General features: G+C 45.1%; 1 protein-coding gene across 4 annotated transcripts in view; it reads right to left on the bottom strand.

The window, feature by feature from the left end:
• Positions 1–20,722, bottom strand: part of ttn.1 (titin, tandem duplicate 1) — a 169,888-nt gene that overhangs the window by 71,915 nt on the left and 77,251 nt on the right. For all 4 annotated transcript variants that reach the window (XM_036139670.1, XM_036139671.1, XM_036139672.1 and 1 more), the window contains 47 exons: positions 20,314–20,580; positions 19,910–20,176; positions 19,094–19,233; positions 18,878–19,004; positions 18,422–18,564; positions 17,177–17,300; positions 16,829–17,095; positions 16,620–16,717; positions 16,341–16,509; positions 15,948–16,217; positions 15,569–15,835; positions 15,211–15,489; positions 14,717–15,125; positions 14,447–14,571; positions 14,088–14,354; positions 13,541–13,810; positions 13,159–13,458; positions 12,768–13,070; positions 12,384–12,571; positions 12,169–12,283; positions 11,686–11,973; positions 11,447–11,598; positions 10,506–10,653; positions 10,216–10,393; positions 10,009–10,130; positions 9,526–9,813; positions 9,058–9,354; positions 8,769–8,955; positions 8,567–8,682; positions 7,404–7,703; positions 7,019–7,318; positions 6,661–6,766; positions 6,325–6,521; positions 5,378–5,686; positions 5,014–5,292; positions 4,541–4,840; positions 4,144–4,446; positions 3,860–4,059; positions 3,593–3,776; positions 2,649–2,951; positions 2,256–2,555; positions 1,903–2,021; positions 1,635–1,812; positions 1,174–1,458; positions 800–1,093; positions 417–716; positions 144–325 (listed from right to left, as the gene is read on the bottom strand). In XM_036139670.1, coding sequence (XP_035995563.1) covers positions 144–325; positions 417–716; positions 800–1,093; positions 1,174–1,458; positions 1,635–1,812; positions 1,903–2,021; positions 2,256–2,555; positions 2,649–2,951; positions 3,593–3,776; positions 3,860–4,059; positions 4,144–4,446; positions 4,541–4,840; positions 5,014–5,292; positions 5,378–5,686; positions 6,325–6,521; positions 6,661–6,766; positions 7,019–7,318; positions 7,404–7,703; positions 8,567–8,682; positions 8,769–8,955; positions 9,058–9,354; positions 9,526–9,813; positions 10,009–10,130; positions 10,216–10,393; positions 10,506–10,653; positions 11,447–11,598; positions 11,686–11,973; positions 12,169–12,283; positions 12,384–12,571; positions 12,768–13,070; positions 13,159–13,458; positions 13,541–13,810; positions 14,088–14,354; positions 14,447–14,571; positions 14,717–15,125; positions 15,211–15,489; positions 15,569–15,835; positions 15,948–16,217; positions 16,341–16,509; positions 16,620–16,717; positions 16,829–17,095; positions 17,177–17,300; positions 18,422–18,564; positions 18,878–19,004; positions 19,094–19,233; positions 19,910–20,176; positions 20,314–20,580 — 10,610 coding nt within the window. The remainder of the gene's footprint in view (positions 1–143; positions 326–416; positions 717–799; positions 1,094–1,173; positions 1,459–1,634; positions 1,813–1,902; positions 2,022–2,255; positions 2,556–2,648; positions 2,952–3,592; positions 3,777–3,859; positions 4,060–4,143; positions 4,447–4,540; positions 4,841–5,013; positions 5,293–5,377; positions 5,687–6,324; positions 6,522–6,660; positions 6,767–7,018; positions 7,319–7,403; positions 7,704–8,566; positions 8,683–8,768; positions 8,956–9,057; positions 9,355–9,525; positions 9,814–10,008; positions 10,131–10,215; positions 10,394–10,505; positions 10,654–11,446; positions 11,599–11,685; positions 11,974–12,168; positions 12,284–12,383; positions 12,572–12,767; positions 13,071–13,158; positions 13,459–13,540; positions 13,811–14,087; positions 14,355–14,446; positions 14,572–14,716; positions 15,126–15,210; positions 15,490–15,568; positions 15,836–15,947; positions 16,218–16,340; positions 16,510–16,619; positions 16,718–16,828; positions 17,096–17,176; positions 17,301–18,421; positions 18,565–18,877; positions 19,005–19,093; positions 19,234–19,909; positions 20,177–20,313; positions 20,581–20,722) is intronic.

The raw sequence follows: 20,722 nt of genomic DNA, 5'->3' as shown, positions 1-20,722 counted from the left end.
TCACAACAGACTAAACCTACAGCCTTTGTTACAGTGTTGCCTCAAACGACTTTTTGAGTGGATATAAACAAGCACCTCACATATGGCATAAACCTGGTTGACTGCTCATGATCCACCCCATGCATCCCCCAGCTGGTTCTCACCTCCTCTGTCTCCATGGTCATCTTCTCGTCATCAGGCGTCTCAATCACCTCATCGTCCTTCTTCCACTGGAGTGTTGGCAGGGGAAGTCCGATCACCTCAGCTGGGATGTCAATGGCTGCTCCTTTCCTCACTATGATGGCATTGCTCTTGAAGAACTTCAGGATAGTGATAACTGGAGCAACTGTGGTAAAAAAAAGAAAGAAACTAAATCAGTAAAGGTTGTCCTATAACAGCGCTTTGTTTCATCAACTTCCAGTTCCTCTTGTACATACTTTCATCATCCTGGATCCTGGCTGTTATTGGTCTGGATGGCTCTCCGTCTCCAACTTCATTGACAGCTTTAACGCGGAACTGGTACTCCTGGTTCTCAGAGAGGTTCTCAATGGTTCCACAGCACTCTGTGAAGATCTTACGGTTGGCCACGTCAAACTCTGTGCTGTCTGACCTCATCTTCTCAACATAGTAGCCTCTGATGGGGCTGCCGCCGTCGGTGCGAGGGGGCTGCCAAGCCAGAGTGATGGTGGTCTTGCTGCGGTCTGTGTAGTGCAGTTTCTCAGGAGCAGATGGAGTACCTGGAAGGGTTTAAGAACTATTATCATTATACTCCTTTGACTATCAGGTAAGAACGAGCCCAGGCCATCTTTAAGTACTTTACCTTTAGCATCCTCAGCCAGGATGGGTCCCAGGTCTGCTGGAGCTCCATCACCGTACTTGTTTCTAGCGATGACCCTGAAGTCATACTCCTCACCAGCCAGCAGGCCCTGAACATCACACCTGCAGGACGCCATCTCCATAGGCTGACGGAACAGCTTCATCTTGGCGTCCTTCCTCAGCACTTCGTAGCCGATTATGTCACTGCCTCCATTGTCCAAAGGATCTGACCAGGTGAGAACGATGTTTTTCTTTGTCACCAAGACAGTCTTCAGGTCAACCACCGGTCCAGGGACATCTGCAGAAACAGAGGAGGAGTTAAGCTTCAGCTTTGGCTCAGCATTCACAAGTTTCATGACACACATCTGAGACACCGACCCATGACGTCCACTCTGGTCTCTGCAGACTTGGTGCCACTGCTGTTGGTGCCGGTGATCTGATATTTTCCATGATCGGCCCTCACAGCCTTCCTGATGAACAGAGTGCTCTTCTTGCCCTCTGTCTCCACGATCATTCTCTCTTTGTCGGTTTCCGCCTCATCTTTGGCCCATTTCACCTCTGGCTGAGGTCGTCCCGTCACGACTGCAGGAAGCTTCAGTGGTTCTCCAGCTTTGATCATGACGCCGTTCTTCACAGAGTCATCAAATTCCACAACAGGAGTTTCTGCGGGAGACGTTTAGTAAATTAGAAAGACTCCAACGTTTTACCCTTAACGGTAAAAATCTCTGACTGGAGATAAGTTATTAGGAAAACAACAAGGTTCTTTATGACGAACCCGGATAAAATGTTCAGCTTTTAGACATTAATCCACGGTGGTGGTGAAGGAAAACTCATCATACCTTGTGGCTCTGTGACAGTTACAGGTTCAGTGAGACCAGGGGCTCCAGGACCAGCGTCGTTAACAGCAAGGACCCGGAAATAATAGTCCGCTCCTTCAGTGAGGCCCGTCACGGTGTATGTTAGTTCTTTACACCTGAACTCGGTGCAACGACTCCACTCTTTCTCTCCAGCCAACACCTGTGAAAGCAGAGTTCAACAGGTAAGTCGTTAGTGTTACATTTGAAGTTGCAGATGAAGAGATTAAATTAGTCGGTTAAGATTCACAACCTTCTCAATGTGATATCCCAAAATGTCTCCTCCACCATTGTACAGCGGGGGCTTCCAGGCCAAGATGACAGAGTCCTTGCCAGTGTCCACAACCCGTGGAGTGGGGGGTCCAGGAGGAACTGTGGTAGCATGGACAAGACTCATGCTTAAAAGGTATGTTCTAAAATGATCGTTTAAGATCTGGTGAAACCAACATGCAAGAATAACTAAAGATATTCCTAAAATAAACAGTGTGGAAGTGGATGGATGCTATATTATGAAATCATTAATTAAGATACAAACATGTTGGATATCAAATCATCACTGAATCTTTTTCCCATATTTTCACTCGACTGTTTAGGAGATGAACTTACGAATGGCATCCATGGCTACGATGCGGTCAGTGGGCTCACTGAAGGGCCCGGGGCCTGCCAGGTTCTCTGCACACACCCTGAAGATGTAGGTGAGTCCCTCCATCAGTCCGGTGACCTTCACGTCTAGAGAGTTGAGGAGGGCCCGGTTCACTCTGGTCCAGTGTTTGCTGTTGACCTCCTTCCTCTCGATCCAGTAGCCGAGAATCGGGCTGCCGTTGTCCTTTGGCTCGTGCCAGGAGATGTGGGCTGAGCTTGCCGTCACCTCGTGCACTCTGGGAGTGTTGGGGGCATCAGGAGGATCTGATTGGGAAGGACGAGTTTAGTGATGTAATATTTCTCTCTGAAATCTTACTGTCGCTAATATATGGATGAAATCTTTGTGCCTTTACTCACTGAATTGGTTCTTGGCTACGAGTGGCTCAGAAATGCACGGCGGGCCACAGCCGAATTTGTTCTCAGCTGTTACTCTGAAGATGTACTCCTTCCCTTCGATGAGTTTGGTGACAGGGAAACTGTTGCCCTTCAGGGTGGAGGTGATGGTGATCCAGCCGATCTCATCGTTCTTGTTGTCCTTTTTCTCAAGGATGTAGTTCAGGATCTCGCTGCCTCCGTCGTCCTCCGGGGGCTCCCAGTTACAGATGACCGAGGTGTTCCTGATCTCATCGAAGGTGAAGTTTATGGGTGGGCCCGGTTTGTCTGCGGAGCAAGAGAGCGAGGTGAGTCCCTTACCTCAAGAGCACGGCAGACATACAGTATATAAGATCTAGAATAGTTAAATAGTTTTTCTAGCTTATTAGAAAATAATCCAGATAAGTTTTAAGCAAAAGACCTTGTGTTCAAAAATATTTTGTACGGGAAAAAACAAAATACAACCAAAGATTTGGGGATAAGTTTATCGTGCCAAAAGCTAAAAATGTGGTAAAACAGAAATGTTTGTTTTTTATTGGAGCTCTGTTATGGAATAGATATGGCATAGATATGGAAATATGTAATTCATATTTCTATTTAAAAACAAAAATGTCAGAATATATCTTAGCCAGTTTTATGACTGAATGAATGTTTATCTTGGATGAAGGTCATAAACATGACTTTTTCATTTTTACTTTATTTTTCTCTTAGTATTTTCTTTTCTTGAATATTTAAGGCATCCTGTTAAATACTGCAATTAAAGTTGAGCATATAAGCTTTTGCTTGTGCCCTTTCTTTAAGGTCACCTTTCTGATTGCTTTTTATGTATTTGTTATGGAAGTTTGTATTTTGTGACTGAAATAAACTCAAAGAAAAAACTCAAAGATGTGATATTTAAGGCATAATAAAGATAAAAATATGTTTCTCACCGAGGACGTTGACGAAGCAGGAGGCAGAAGCAGAGCCATGAGTGTTCTCCACTTTGATTGTGAAGGTGCCGTGGTCCATCCTGACAGCGTCACGAATCATCACAGCAGACTGGCCTTTGGTGGATTTATCCAGGCCAAGACGTTCCCGCAGAGGAGTCACAAACTCCTCCTCCGGTTCTGGAACCTGCACAAAGCAAAGTCCAGATTAAACACACCATTTTAAATATAGCTAGAAACCACTGAAGTCTTTACTGAAAGGAAACCAACATGGGCTTTGGTCTTCTTCTTCTTCTTCAGCACTGGAGCCATCTTTTTGGCGGGCTCCTTGCTCACATCCTCATCGTTCCTCAGCCAGGTGACTTTGGGGTACGGAGAGCCAGAGATGTAAGCGTCGATGCGGATTTCCTCACCCTTCTTGACGCAGAGGCCGGACTGCACACGTGCATGCAGAGTGACCTTTGGTTTATCTGAAAATGTAAAACAGAAAACAGTTAGTCTCTAACAGAAAACGTTCTCCTGCAGTGAAAACATCTTTGGACGGCTGGACGTACCAACAGGGTCTGCAGCCTTAATAGGCTGTGTGCTGCGTGATGGCTCGCTGACTCCAGCGGCGTTCTCTGCTCGGACTCTGAACTGGTACTCCATGTCCTCCTTCAACCCGGTCACCACGTAGGAGAAGCCAGGAACCAGGCTGGGGGTGACCTTCTCGTAGCGGTCGCCGTCCTTCTCGATCTTTTCCACGATGTAGCCCTGAATTGGGCAGCCGCCATCGTAGTCTGGAGCCTTCCAGGTGACCGTGATGGACTTGGATGTGGGGTCATGAGCCTCGACCTGGATTGGAGGGTCTGGTTTCTCTGTGAACACATTAAACACCACAGGTTCAAAATGTTTGATAAGATTCACCCTAAACTGTCTTCCCTCCAGATTTTATGAGGAGCCAGAACTTACGCTTGATTTCCTCAGTGAGGACCGGATTGCGCAGCTCCAAATATTCTCCACCTCCGACCTTGTTGACAGCCTTCACCCTGAAGTAGTACTCGCAGTTGATGTAAAGGTCTTTGACGTTGTAGGTCAGGACGTCTTCGCCTGACATGACGGGCACGTAGGTTTTCTTGGACGCCTCACGGCGCTCCAGGGTGTAGCTGACGATGGGCGTGCCGCCGTCATCCTCCGGAGCTTCCCAGCTGATCTTGCAGGAGTTCTTGGTGACTTCGCTGGAGGTGATGTCTTTACACTGACCGGGAAGCCCTGCGAGGTTCAGGAGGCCAGCAAAGATGTTTCAGATAATGTCTAAAACTTCAAACTGGGGCTAAGCCAACCTTGTAGGCTATTCTCAATAAGATTTTTTGGTTAAAAGGAAACCACAGCAGACATGTTGATAATGAACACAGCAGTATATACTGTTAGACTGATTGTCCTACCGATGACTTTGACGTTGACGGTTCCAGTGGCCGTTCCCAGGCTGTTCTCCAGAGTGATGGTGTAGGCGCCGGCGTCGGCACGCTGGCACTTCAGCCTCTCCAGGTGAGCGCTGTTCATCTCAACCGTCATGGAGAGCCTGTCGTCGGCTTTGCACTCCACCGTGTCCTTCTGCCAAACCATCTTGGGAGTTGGGATTGCTCTGTAGGGGATGTTCAGGTGCAGTTTCTCACCTTCAACCACAACCACGTCCTGTGCGTCCAGATCCATGGTTGGAGCACCTGCAGGCCAGAAGACATCATCATTATTCAGGATTCATTCTTGCCTCTTTAAATGCTATAAAATTAAAAGTCTGTGGAAGCTTACAGTCAGGATCTTTGGTGGCAACTTTGTCGGAGATCTCCGAGGGATCGCTTACACCGACAGAGTTGATGGCACGGACTCTGATCACATACTTTTTCTCTGGTTTGATTCCATCATCGATCTTAAACTTCAGCTCTTTAATGGGCCGGGCGTTGACCCTCAGCCACTTGAGCTCCGGACGAGCCTCTGCCACCTCAACATGGTATCCAGTCACCGGAAAGCCGCCATCTTTGGCCGGTGGCTTCCAGGTGACGTTGATGTGTTCCCTGCTGGCGTCAACGATGGCCACATCCAGAGGAGGAGATGGAGGACCTGCGCAGAAATTACGCAATGTTTAAAACAGAACTTTAATTTATCTTAAACTTAATACCTATAGAAAATTAGTTGGAAGAATTTTACTTCAATTTTTTATTAAATATAATTCTTTGAACAACATCTCTGTTCACTATTCCCTGAAGTTACAACTAAACCCAAAATAATTAACAACCCCTGCAGATTAAGCTTCAAAAATTGGAAAATGGAAATGGGAAATTACACATGCATCTTTCAAAATTATAATAAAAATAAAAAAACAAATGAAAAGAATATCAATTCTGAAAAAAACATGCTTTATACCCTTTTCCACAATTATAGGATTACAGCAATCAAACCTTTCTTATAATTGCTAGACATCCATGTTTCCACTGGTGTTATCATTTATCTTTAGTGTCTTTGATGCAGGAGGGTCTTCTTGCTGTCAAACTAATCTTTTCTCTTTACTCTCTTCACATTTTCTCTATTAGCAGCCTGTACTCTGATTTGGCCGCTGCCAAACATTAATATCACCCCCACTAGAAATAAAAATGCTTGTAAAATTGAAAGATTACTTTAAACCTTAATCTGTCTGACGTAAGAAGACGTTTGGGCTCAACTGCATCTTTGGTTGTAAAGAAAACCTGAAAGTTTCTTACTTGTTGGATCCTCAATAGTGAGGATGACGGTGGGCTCGCTGGGATCTCCAACTCCGGCCTCGTTCTCAGCTCTGACCTGGAACTGCACCTCTGATCCTTCATCCACATCTGTCACCTTGAACTGGGTCTGTTTATCTGGAGTCTTGCAGCACTTCAGCCAGCGGGTTCCAACTTTCTCTTTCTTTTCAATCACATACCTGTGAAGGACAAAAAGGATATTTGACTGAACCACAGGTTTTACTTTAACTAAAGAAAAAATACACTACCCAGCCCTTTTGACATAGATTGTTATCGTTAAGTCTTATAACTAAAAGCCTCATTTAACAGAGATCTTACTTGGTAATGGGTCTTCCACCATTGCTCTTGGGGGGTTCCCACTTGAGCTCCACATGTCTCTTGGTGACCTCCATCACTGTTAGGGCGTATGGAGGTCCAGGAGTTGCTGTAAAAATGCAATAAATGTTTGAATCCTTCAAAACGTTGTGCATTTCCTGAGCTGCCTTTTTATAATATAAATCTTAATCCCTTCTGAAGAACAGCGGTGTAATATTTTCCAACTAAAAAGCACAGAATGAGCGATGCTAAGAAAGAACGGCATCGGTCACTTAAGGTCACTCAGTAATAAAGTGACCTTTATATTCTCTGTAATAAAACAATCTTGAATAATGAAAAAATGCTTTTTGTTGAAACTCACTGAAGGTGTCCTTGGCGAGCACGGCGTCCTCCAGCTCGCAGAACTCCCCCATCCCCACGGCGTTCTCAGCAGCGACTCTGAACACGTACAGGGATCCTTCGTTGAGAGGAGTCACGGTGTATTTGAGCTCCTTGACGGTGGTGTCCACGGTCTGCCAGGCCTTACGCCTCACGTCCCTCTTCTCCACCACATAGTTGGTGATGGGTGAACCACCGTCACTGCTTGGAGCCTGCCATTTCAGGTCGGCGTTGATCTTGGTGATGTTGGTGACCTCCAGCCATTGAGGAGCAGATGGAGGGTCTAGATGTGAACAACACAGAAGGTTAGTCCAGTGTCTGATTCTTCCTCTGGAGTCCTCTGCTACCAAAGTGTGTGCAGGACTTACAGAGTCGCTCCTTGCAGACCACAGGGTCGCTGGGCTCGCTGGGTTCACTCTCACCGGCCTGGTTGACGGCTTTGACCCTGAAGGAGTATTCCTGCTTCTCCATCAGACCCTGCAGCTGGTGCTCCGTCTGCGGAACATCCTCTGCAATGCGGATCCATTCCTCGCTGCCGGTCTTCTGGAACTCAACGATGTAGCCTTCGATCTTCGCCCCGCCATCGTGCTCCGGCCGTGTCCAGGCTAACAAGGCCGAGGTCTTGCCGACTTCCCTCACAACAGGTTTTCCAGGTGCCCATGGAGGATCTAATAAAGAAGTCAGAGTTTTATTTTTATTTATTTTTTGCATTAGCCTGATTATTTACATTGTGTTTATTTGTAAAGGTGGAGCTGAACTCTTACCTTACTTGAGCAACTCTAGATTAAAGTCAGAAAACTAGTGTGATTTGTGCATTCCTGTCCTCCTGACAAGTTGCAGCAATTATATATTTAAGCAATTATTCCCAAAGTGATAGTTCTATCACTCTTTACCTATTTAAGCGATATTTTACAACACAAAAAATAAAATAAATGCACAGATAAAAAAAGTATACATATTCCAATTAAAATTTGAAAATGAGATTCTGGACAACAAAACTAGAATAACAAGAAAGTTTTATCACAGTTGACAAAAAAGAACCAACCAAGAAAGACCTGATTAAAATTAGTTCTTGTTATTAAGTACTTAAGTAGATATTATGAGGTAATGAATGTAATAAAGGAAGACCAGGCAGAAAAAATGGATTTGAGATGTATTCAAAGGATATGTAATCGAACTAGCAGCAACTGTAGCGATGGATGTCTATTTCTTTTACTTTTCTTTTTTATTCAAAGAGTTATGGAACAAGATGACAAAGGGAGGTAGGTCACATTTTGTGTAATAAGATATAAACCTGAAAAGTCCTAATAAACTCAAGGCTTTTATGAGATCCATGATTGTCTCCGTTAGATTTATGACTTTGGAAGGTTTTCTTAAATCTCTAAGGATTTTTGGACAATTCAATTTCCAAATAGAAAGAGGATGTTCAGTCATCCCATTACTGTCATATCACTTAGTGTGATTTAGTGGCTAAATGCTGTGTGATTTAAATCCTGTATCGACTAATGATACTGGCAGACATGTGTCGTACCGATGGGATCTTTGATGAGCACCGGATCCGTCTCTACGCTTGGTTTTCCAGGTCCAGCCAAATTCTCCGCCAAAACCCGGAAGCTGAACTTCTTCTTGGTGGGAAGGCCTTTTACCCTGCGATCAAAGAAACATGTAGTTTTAAAAACTCTTCTGATTAATGCTTCCCAGAACTTTAGAAACATGATGGCGGCACTTTTTACCTGAAGGTCGTGTCCTTAATGGGCAGTTTGTTGCATCGGATCCACTTGTCGCTCTCTGGGTCAAACTTCTCGACCCAGTATCCAGTGATGGGGCTGCCACCATCCTCATCGGGCTCAAACCAGGTCAAGGTCACGGCATCCTTGGCGATGTCGGAAGGAGTGACTCTGGTTGGAGCTCCAGGAGGATCTGAAACAGATGGAAATAAACTTGATTTATCTTATAAAAAGGCTCAGGGGTCATGTGTTCAGTGTGTTGTTTAGTGATGGGCTGAACTCTGTGGCAACTCACCAAAGGCGTACTTCGCTATGATCGGGGTGTGCTCTGTAGGAATGCCAATGCCATACTGGTTTTCAGCACTGATCCTGAAGACGTACTCCTTCAGAGCCGTGAGCTTGCAGGCCTTGAAGGTGGTGTCTTTCACTGTGGCCGACAGCTTGACCCACTCCTCTTTCTCTGTCTCACGACATTCAACGATGTAGTTGGTGATGGGCGAGCCGCCGTCGTCTCTGGGAGGGTTCCAGGCCAGAACGCACGACTTGTTGGTGATCTCAGAGATATCAAAGGCAGCAGGAGGGCCGGGTTTATCTGAGAAGACGGGGGAAACCACCTTAATGTATTTTTCTAGCTTAAAGTTAGATGTTTTTTTTATAATTGAACTCTTTGACCAAGGATAAGGAAGTATTTCCTTAAGGAGGAGGAGCAACCCTGACAGAAGATACAAAGAAAATGCTTCTGGTTAAGTTCTGAAGATTGTACCCAGGATGTTGACGTCGATGGTGGCAGTGGCACGTCCGCAGATGTTGACAGCCTCAATGATGTAAGTGGCCGTGTCGTCTCTGGTGGTGTTGCCTATGGACAGCTTGGAGTGTCCCGGCTGCGAGTCGATGGCGATGCGGTCATCGGCTCGCAGGACCAAGTCGGCCTTGGTCCATTTCACGCGGGGATCGGGCTTTCCTTTCACGTCTGCAGGAAGCTCAATCTTGGTGCCCGCTCTGGCAGTCAGGCCGGCCAGCAGCTTTACATCCAGCTGGATCTCTGGAGCCTCTGTAGGAGTTTTTAAAGAAAATAGTCAGGGTTTACAAGTTGTGTTTCTAATATAATCTCTGATTTTTCCTAACTTTGTTGTTTCAGGTAGAATAAAAATGTGAAAACGTAAAAAATGGACTGATTTCCCCCCTCCTGATTGTTTTCAATGAAGCTCCACAGCAGGATCATATGATGATGAACAGACCAGCGTACCTCGAGCATCTACAGCCTGGATTTCATCAGTGGCCCTGCAGGGTCTGCTGGCCCCCAACTTGTTCACTGCTCTGATTCTGTAGGCATACCACTGGCCCTCAATTAGCCCTGTCACCTGGAACCTGTGGTCAGAAAAAAAATCTTAAAATATATCCTAAAACCCAGACCAGACTGATGATCCTTCCAGTCAAAGCATGGAAATCGTACTTGAGTTCAGGGATGGGGTCACAGCAAGGTTCCCACTTGTCCGTCCCACGTTGACACTTATCCACAATGTAACCTTTAATCGGCGTACCGCCGTCATACTTTGGAGGCTCCCAGGACAGGAAGATGCTCTTTCCACTCTTATCCCGCCATTTTAGGTTCTCAGGAGGATCAGGAATAGCTGGAAGAAAAAAGATCAAATATCAGAAAATGTCATGAAAAAACATTTGCAAGAATTGGATTTAAAGTTTGTAAAAGTTGTTTCTCTACTGAAGGACAGAAGTGTTACTTACTAGCAGGTGAGGAGACGTTTACGGGTTCATCGATGTAGGCTGGCTCTCCAGGTCCACACTTGTTGCAGGCGATGACGCTGAACAGATATTCTTTTCCTTCAACCACATCAGTTACCGTGTGCTCCAGATCCATCACACCAGTAGCAACCTGGAGGAAATATCAGCGCAAAGCTGAGCAGGTTGGCAAAAAGCTCCAGACACTTTTCAGGCATCCAACTGCTGATCTATTCAAATATCAAGACGCTGTGTCAGATTCTGGCGATATTTAATTCAAGCTCTTCTTGTTGTTTAAATGAAACACAGACTGATTTATTGTTAACCCGGCCAGCCACATTGATAATAAGTAGCACTCTACGTTCTGCACTTTATCAACCTGGGACTGCTCCCATCAAATCCGTTTAGGGGAAGGAGGGAAAGTCAGCAGAGCTCTCTGAGCTGATTGGGTGAAATGATACCTAGTGCCCATCTACCAAAGGCTGGTTTTAGCCAATCACGGTACCAAATTTAAACATAAACAACAACGTCATGCAAAACCAGAAGAAGGTAAGCTAGTCAAGGCACTTCTTCCTGTAGTTCTTTTAAAGAAGAAATGGTGGATTCTGACAATACAGATGTGATAGCAGCAACTACGCATACATCCTCCTGCGCTGCCATGTTTATTTTTGTTCGGCTGTGTGCTCAGCAGCCCTTGCTTTTGTTATAGCTGGTATGTCCCGCCTTAAACCACAATACTGCAATGTAATTAGCCCAAATCCATTTTGGTTTGGACACAAACGGTTGAAGCCCAAGTGGTACAAGATGGATTCTCGTGTGTTTGTGAACGCACAAATGCCGCCAGAATTCATCTTGCATGCAAGGTTAATTTATTCTCTGTCTAGAGCCCCATTGACCCGGTCAGCTCCCTGTTCATGAATCCATCAAGTCTCTCTGCTCAGATGTACCTTGGCCCAGGTCTTGCGGGAAACTTCTCTCTTCTCAATCTGATAGTGGGTAACTGGACTTCCTCCATCGTGTTCTGGAGGCTCCCACATCAGGTGGACGTGGTGCCGGGTCACCTCTGCTACCTTGAAGTCTTTGGGCGCACTTGGACATGCTGGGAGAGTAAAGGAAACATGAAAACTATCTGGACTCCATTGTTTCTACTCAGATTTAACCCGTTCGCAAGAAGAGCTGAACTTACCGATGACGTTGACCTCGATCTCTCCGGAGACGGATGAGACGTCGTTCTCCAGGGTCAGGGTGTAGGTGCCTTTATCGGGACGGACGCTCGGAGAGATCGTCAGCTCTGTGAACGTCGGCTTCGTCACCATGGAGACGCGCTCATCTGCGGTGGTTAGCTCCTTCTCGCCGAAGGTCCACTTCGCTTTGGGAGTTGGGTATCCGGTGATGGGGACTCTGATGGTGAGAGGCTGAGGGGCAATTACTTCCAGGCCATTCCTAAAGCCGCTCAGATCAAACGTTGGACCAACTGTGGGAAGATAAAAGTTTTCTTATCACATTTAAAAATTATTTCAACTCAAAGTATTGTTTGTTGTTCAGTGGAGAAGCTGATATTTAGCATAAATTCAAAATAATATAACAGGGTTTCTATAGTTTAGCAAAACTAATATTCTGTTTTAATATGATTTCATATGATTTTGAAGAAAAACTGAATGAGTCTCACCGTGTGGATCGTCAGCTAGGAGCGGTCCGAGCTGCTCGGCTGGATCCGAGACGCCGGCGGCGTTCTCAGCACAAACTCTGTAGAGGTACTTCTGACCGGGCTTCAGTCCAGAAACCTGAGTTCAACCACACAGAACATTCACAGCTGAACATCAGACCATGTGGAGGTAAACGGGATTGTTTGGAAAATGACTGAATCTTTGGGAAGCTGAGTACCCGGTAGAAGAGGTCAGGACACAGTCTGGCGTTGCAGCGCAGCCACTTGTCTGAGCCCTCGTCGCTTTTCTCAATAATGTAGCCGGTGATCATGCTGCCGCCGTTGCTCACTGGGGTTTCCCAGGTCAGAGAGACAGCGGTACTGATCTGGTCGCTGTAGTTCAGGTTCAGAGGTGGACTTGGCCTCTCTGCAGGACATAAAATGTTTCTCAGTGGTTTTTTTTAAGTTAAATCTTCCGCTGCCTACGACTGATTTGAAGAAAATAATTAATGCAGTTTCTTTAGTGAGAGTCAATTTTCACAGTTAAATGAAAGTTTTTTTGACTAAAACACGTTTTTAATCAGCATATATAGACAGAACAGGAACTGCTGGTTTCAGCCTACCAATGGGATCCATGATCTTGACGGGGTTGGTTGCAGCACTGGGTCTTCCAATGCCGGCCTTGTTCTCCGCTCGGACTCTGAAGATGTACTCCTTGTGCTCCACCACGTCGTTCAGCGTGGCCGAGCGGTCGCTGGCTCCACACACCAGGGCCGCCTCCCATTTCACAGAGGTCCTGTCTCGGAGCTCGATCACATATGCGGTGATCTCTGAGCCGCCATCAAACTTAGGAGGCTCCCAGCTGACAGTGGCTCCAAACCGGTTCACCGAACCGACGGAAACATTTTCTGGGGCATCTGGAACGTCTGAAGGTCAGCAAAAAACACAGAGAAAATGTGGTTATAAAGTGTGGAGATTGCAAAAATGTGTGAGGAGCTGTTAGGGGTTGCTTACCAAACTTGTTCTTGGCCTGAACCGCGTCTTCAGTGGCAACGATAGGTCCGGGGCCAACTCTGTTACGGGCACACACTCTGAACAGGTACATGGAGTCCTTCTGGAGACCGCTGACGCAGTATTCTGGTGTATCAGCACGGTCGGTAGCAAGAGTCCAGGTCTTCCGCTTTACATCTCGTCGTTCCACAATGTAAGCGATTATCTTGCTGCCACCATCGCTCTCAGGCTCTTCCCAGGCTAAGCTGACCTCCCCGTCAGCAGTGTCGACCACTCTTAGGTTCTTGATGGGTCCAGGGACATCTGTGAACCACAGACAAGACATGTAGAACACCACCAGCCTCAGGCAGCGGATTATTGAGTCACCTTTGACCCTCAGACTTACCGATCACATCCAGGTTGATGAAAGCCTCCCCCTCACCATGCTTGTTTTTGATCACCACCCGGTACCGGCCCTGGTCCTCCTTGGTTGGGCTCTTAAGACGGTACTCTGTTTTGTCAATCGAAGTATCAATGTTCTGAATGGGTAAACTTTTGCCATCAAACAACCACTCTGCATCAGCACGAGGGTAGGCGTCATAAGGAACCGTCATGACGAAGGGTTTGCCGGCGTCTGTCACCAGATTCTGGTCGGTGGTCTTGATCTTTGGAATAGCTGCAGAGGAAGGAAAATGGTTGCAAGCTTAATTTCTGTTTTTTTTCCCATTTTATTCTTGAAACCAATGTGAATTTCTGACTAAATCCAGTTTTCTGGGTTCAATGTATTGATGTTCTTCAGAGGCTCGTTCAGGAAAGTTGAACAAGAAAAAACATATAAACCACTGGCCCTTGGGGACCAATGTTGAAGACCTCTGACTTAAAGAAATTGCTTTTAAAGTAGACATAAGTAACTTTTCCTGTACTGACTTACAGTCTGGGCTGCCTGATCTCACCTGCCAGCTCCAGTTTGGCCCGGGCATCCTTGTCTTTGGCCACGATGCGGTACTCTCCTTGATCTCTGGGTCTGATCTCACAGACCTGCAGCCTGTGGATCTTGCCCTCACTGATCATCTGGTACTTGTCACCTTGGACAATGATCATGTTGTTCCTCATCCACTTAACCTCCACCCGGTCCTTGTTGAGCTCCACCTCAAACACGACATCTGAGCCTGGAGGTTCAAACATGTCCTGTGGTGGTCTGACGATCTCCACTGGGGTCTCTTCAGGAAATAAAGACAGATTCATTTTGAATATTAGAAAAATGTATGTTTTTCTGAGTTTCTGCGACAAGATATGGAATCAGGGAGCGGACCTTCAACAAAGAGCCGTGCTCTGGTCCTTCTCTCATCAACTCCACAGGCGTATTCACACTCGTCGTCTGGTCTGCAAACCTTGATGATCAGTCTGCATGTCTTGCCTTCTTTTTCCATATGATATCTGCAAAAAAAAGCAAAAGTTTGCATTTAGAAAACTACCAGAGAGACATTTATAAGCTATATCCTTGTCTGCCATCTTAAAGCCAAGTTAGCATCTGGAATGCCGGGTTTGGCTGTTGCTCTGTTTAAATATTGTGGGCAGATACCTGGGTCCTTCTCGGATCTCCCGTCCGTTCCTGTACCACTTGACAGCAGCCTTCTCTTTGCTCAGCTTGCAGGTGAACTCTGCATCCTCAAACTCAGTGATGGTCTGATCTCTGAGCTGACCCGTGAAGTCAGTTGGCGCCTCGCTGATGATCAGCTCTGCAGCACACTTGTCGTCTCCGATCATGGCAGTGTACTCGCCCTCGTCGTCCATGACACAGTCCTTGATGGTCAGGGTGTGTTTGAGACCATCGACTCTGTAGACGATGCGCTTGCTGAGCGTCACCTCCTGGCCGGCCTTCATCCATCTCACGGTCACTTCAGGCCGGTTCACTTTGCACACAAAGCTGATGGTCTTCTTCTCCTGAGTCTCAATGTCCTCGATGGGCTCCAGGAATTTGAGTTTCTCCTCTGTGGGGGTCATACAAAGATTAGAGAATCAAAAATCCACGAAGAAGAAAAACAACGCAGCAGAGACAAAGGTAAATGTTTTTACCTGCAACTTTAGCGCTGGCAGAGCACTTGGCATGTTCTCCTCTGTTATTAGTGAGAGAGATGGTGTAGCTGGCCTCGTCTGCCTTCTGGGCATCCTTGATCCTGAGAGAGAAGACGTTGTCCCTCTGAGCCATCATGTACTTGCTGCTTTCAAAAATGGTCTCCTCGTTCTTTAGCCACTTGGCCTTTCCTCCCTCAGTGTTGGTCTCGCAGTTAAACACAATCTCACTTCCTTCCTTCACCTCTGTGTCCTTAATTGGTGTAACGATCCTCAGTTTTTCTGCAACAGCACAGAGACCTGTTAACACCACCTGGAAGATTCCCAAAACCAGATGCTAAGGAGACGATGAAGGTCCTACCTGTCACAGAGAGATCAGCGGAGGCTTTAACGCTGCCGATGTGAGCAACGTAACCACCTTCATCCTTCAGGTCACAGTTGTTCACAACCAGGGCCCTCCGCTTTCCTTCACTGACGATTGTGTATTTGTCTCCAGCTTGGATCTCTCGATCACCTCTAAACCACTTCACCTCATAGGTGTCTTTAGAGACGGTGCAGGAGAACTCGGCTTTCTCGCCCTCCACCACTTCCTGGTTCTGAGGACGAGAGATGAACTCCGCTGCCAGTTCTTCAAGGCAGAAGAAGAAATGAAGACAGGGAGGAGAGAATAAGAGCAAAGAGTTAAAGTCTTAATTCTACTAAATGTTAAATGATGTAATCCATTATTTTGGAGTCATTACCGTTGATCTTTAGGCTGGCAGAAGTTCTGACAGTGGGACTCAGTCTGCAGTTGTACTCTCCAGCATCTTCCATCTTCAGGTCCTGGATGATCAAGATCCTCCTTCGACCGTCCGTGAGCTGGTCGTAGCGTCCGCCTTCTGGCAGCTCTTCATCTCCTCGGTACCAGGTGACTTCGGCGTTGGCCTTGGAAACTTCACAAATCAACTTCACGCTGTCTGTCTCTGTTCCTTCCACGTTGGACAGGTTCTTGGTGAATGTGGCTGCTTCCTCTGAGGAAACACAGACGGACAGATACCCAGAGGCGTCATATCTCAGTTTTTATGTCCATCCAAGGCAGGAAAGTCTACAAAATATGAAGCTGTATGATTTTTTATTGTCTCAATGTTCCTTACCAATGACAGTGAGCATGCCGGATGACTTAAAGGTTCTGGCATCACACTCGTACTCTGCCTCATCATCAAACGCCGACTTGTGGACGATGAGGATCCTCTGTACTCCCTTAGCGATGATCTCATACTTCTTTCCTTTTCTGATCTCACTGCCGTCCTTAAACCAGCGGACCTTAAAAACAAAAGGGATATGTGAGCGTCACTCTGACTGTAATCAAAGTGCCATTTTCCCAAGAATAAACTCTAACTGGTCTTGAGTGGACTGTGTTTTAAGCCTCTTACCTTGGCAGACTCGCGGGACACTTCACATTCAAACCTGGCTGATTCCTTCTCTCTAACCTCCACATCCTGCAGAGGTTTTGTAAACTCCACATAAGGAGCTGTGGACATGAAGAAAAACATTAATTAATTTCAATATTTTACTCTATTATTGATAAATCTCATTCTGATGATTTGCTCCGTTTTTGACCAAAATTAAAGCTTCTACTTACGTGTAACCTCCAGGAAGCAGGAAGTCTTGAACTCCTTTGCGTCGCACGTGTAAAGTTTGGCATCGTCTGGAGCGCAGTCATGGATGAGGAGTGCTCTCTTGCGTCCGTCAGCGACGGTGTCGTATTTCTTGGTCTTTCTGATCTCCTGGCCCTCCCTTAACCAGCGCACCTCTGCGTTCTCTCTTGAGACTTCACACTCCAGCGTGGCGGTAGCCTCTTCCTCCACCGTCTGGTCCTCCAGAGGCTTTGTGAACTCCACCGGTGGCTCTGTACCCAAAAACTCTGATAAGCTGGTGACCGAACATGCCTACTGCGTATACTCCTCTCATTGATGTTTGAGTGTTTTACCTCTAACAATGAGCTGACACTGAGTCAGGAAATCTTTGGCCGTCACTTTGACCTCGCCGGCCTCTGACAGTTTCACATCTCTGACAGTCAGAGTGTGGACTCTACCCGCCACCCGAGGCTTTACCTGCAGATGTAGAGAAATCTGACTTATTGCCAGCTCATCCTGCTGCAGTTGAGCTCACAGTTCGGATTATTACTTTAGGTAACAATCATACCTGCAGGCTAAACATTAACATGTTTTAATACCTCTTCTATCAATTTTCAACTGAGTGACAAACTTGAAATGAAAGCAGCTCATTTCCACAGCAATAAACTCAACACATTACAGTTACTTTGAAACTTATAGTGTCATTAAGTTTCTCATAAAAAAAATAAATAAATAATAATATTCTAGCAACACTTCACTTAGATGATAATTTCAAAACATGTGTAACATGTTTAGTTTTTACTTAAAAATGTGGGATTAGATTTGTTTAGTAACACTTGATAAATATAATGTATTATTGTCATTACAGAAATTACAGGATAATATTATTTTATTTCAGCTTTACTTGGTTATATTTTATTTAGTTTTTTTTCTAATGGATCATCCTCCCAGTCATCTAATGTTATTTCAGGTACTTCCTAAATCTCTCTAGTGGTGCTTTCTGTGTGCTGAGATTGAACCGAGTATCTCTGCAGATAAAGCTGTCTTCACAGATATCTCAGGTTATTTTTAACTTAACTCTAACAGTTCAGCCCTGTGGAGCATTGATAGGATCCACACAGAACATTCACTCACAGCTGATTTCTCTTTAATGTTTCCTGTAACAGTCCAGCTCTTATTTAAGATCAAAGCATTAAAACAAATACAATTTATAGACATTTTGCTTAATAAAGAGAAAAATAACTTTATAAAAATAGTACAGATCTTCTTTCTGAAAGGCACTGGGTATACTGTCGACTTTGTACTGACTTTTTTCAAAAAATAATACTGATCCTCTTAAAAAATTAAACATGCAAACAAGAGTCAGATTTTTTTAAACTTTAGAAACTTTTTTCACTTTTATTTGGTGAAATGTAAAACTAAACCTAGTTTCATTTGTTCCACTGGAAACATTTTTCAGCTTTTTTAGTCTTTAACCTTAGAATAGAAATGCTGGCCGAATCTTTCTGAAACACTCATAGAGCTGTTCTTGTCTCCTTTCTCTGCTCTTTCCTTGGTTCACGTTCATAACTAGTTAGTAATAAGGAGCGCTAACTTACCCGATCACTGGATTCCATCTTTTGTCCTCCAACAAACCACTCCACTTCAATGCCTTCGTATGACAGCTCGCATTCAAAGGTGGCTGTCTCCCCGGCTGTCACCGTCACATCCTTCAGAGGACGCATCAGTGTGATGGAGCGAGCTGAGGAAGAGGAGAAGCAGGACAACAGGAAAATGTTACAAGCCTGCCAGAGAGCAGGAAGGTTGGTTTCATGGAGAAGCGGAGGGGCTTCACAGAGCAGATAAACTCTGAGGCTGAAAATAAACCCGAGCTCTGATTGGCTGAGGACCAAATGAGATGTTGGGGTATGTGGCAGACCACATGGGTTGCTTCATATCTTTTATTTAAACTCAAAAGAAGTGCAGCTGCAGCTCTTTAAATGATTGTGATCACCCGTTTTAATGAAGGAGTTGCTGTTCAAGCAGCAGTAAAGCAAAGAATAAGATTGTCTGACCTTTGACCCTGAGCTGAGCGTTGGATTTGGCATTGGCAGCAGAGAAGTCCACAGGTCCAGCCATGTCCATGCGAACATTATACAGGATCAGCAGGTGTTTGGTTCCTTCCTCTTTAATCTCCACATCCTGAAGGGGAAAAAACACAGAAAACAGAATCAGTGCTTTTATCTGCGTTAAAATCCAGGAAAAGTTGTTTAGTTCCCTAGATGCCTTACCGCAGACTGGTGCAGAGCCTCTCCCTTCAGTTTCCAGTTTCCGTGAACGTCCTCCTCAGAAATTTCTGTTTCAAACTTTGCTGTCTCTGTCTCTGTGACCTCCACGCTGTACAGGGGGCGAACAACCTTGATATCGCGCTCTGTAGAGACAGCAACAATTCCATTAGAAACCAGCAAACTGCACATTTTTTAAATCATTTTGCACATCTTTCGTGCAGCCAAAACTGATGAAACATGCTGCCATTTGCTGATGATGCTGTAGTTTACTTCTGATTTCATAAACACCATTGATTTGTTATATTCTGACCTGAATTAGTCTTAAAATATAACGATATAACGAAGTCCTGCACAGTTTGATTTTCTAAAGCTCAATACAGCATGTGTAGCTGTGTAACAGAGGGGAGTAGGTGATGCCAGACCAGAAATGGACACTTTTTTATATTAAAACTTTGGTCCATAATTATGACATCTATAAAATTGCGTAATTTCTGGCTCAGTAATCATTTTCTTAGTTCCAGGAGGGATTGCTGCCCATGTATGCCTTGTTGTACACATTGCACACTTAGCTCTAGCAGTTTGTCACTTTCAAGACCAAAAATTTTAGAAACATAAAAAACTTAAACATAAAAACTGCTGATTAAACATATATGATCATCTTTGGATGAGTTTTTTTGCAGGATTCTTTTTTAGAATATCAACAAGCCTACACCTTTGTTTTCTTTTCTAAACAAATGACCTACAAAACATAACTTTAAGATATAATTCTTTCAGACAGATATCTAGTACTGTTTCAAATTAACAAGCTTTCAGTTATACCTTCAATTTTGAGGTGTGCTGTGGTTTTGTCTGAGCCGCAGTCACAGGTATACTCTCCAATGTTGGCCTTCTCTGCCTTGCGGACCAGCAGGATCCTCTTCTTTCCATCCGTGCTAATGGCAATGTTCTTGGACGGAGTGATCTCCGCCCCGTCCTTGAACCATTTCACATCAGCCACGGCTTTGCTGAGTTCACAGACCAGCTTGACCTCGTCCTTCTCCACAGCAGTGTAGTTCTGCAGCTTGGTGGTGAAGTACAGATCTCCCTCTGCAAAAACAGCAGATTTGTAAATAAGAGGTCGGAAAACTTAATTTAAACTTAATTTTGTGTGAAACATTCATTCAATTTATTCATTAATAAATTCCATCCAATCTTAGAAAGGAGAATAATTTAGTAAGACTGACCGATGACAGTGAGCATGGCCGTCATACTCTTGTCCATGGCCTCCACCTTGATCATAGACGTGTCGTCGATCGTCACCTCCTTGAAGGCCAGAGTGTGGATCTTTCCTTGATCCGACATATGAACGACCTTACTGGGAAGCAGCCGCACGTCGTTTTTGAACCAAACCACTGAGATGTTCTCATGAGACAGTTCAATGCTGAACTCTGCCGTTTCCCGCTCTTTCACCGTCACGTCCTTAATGGGTTTGGCAAACTCCAGGCGAATACCTGCCATCGGAAAACTGTCTGTTAGTGGGATGTTTAAAGTTTTAACCCTAAAACACCACACATTTCTGTCAAAATCACAACAACATTAAAGTACAATTTATTAACCTAAAGAAAAATGCATATTTAAATACTTTTTATCATT

Source organism: Fundulus heteroclitus, chromosome 7 (genome assembly GCF_011125445.2).
Source record: "Fundulus heteroclitus isolate FHET01 chromosome 7, MU-UCD_Fhet_4.1, whole genome shotgun sequence".
NCBI classification, from domain to species: Eukaryota; Metazoa; Chordata; class Actinopteri; order Cyprinodontiformes; family Fundulidae; genus Fundulus; species Fundulus heteroclitus.
The sequence above is the reverse complement of the archived record's forward strand: the minus strand, read 5'-3'. Positions and strand labels throughout refer to the sequence as shown.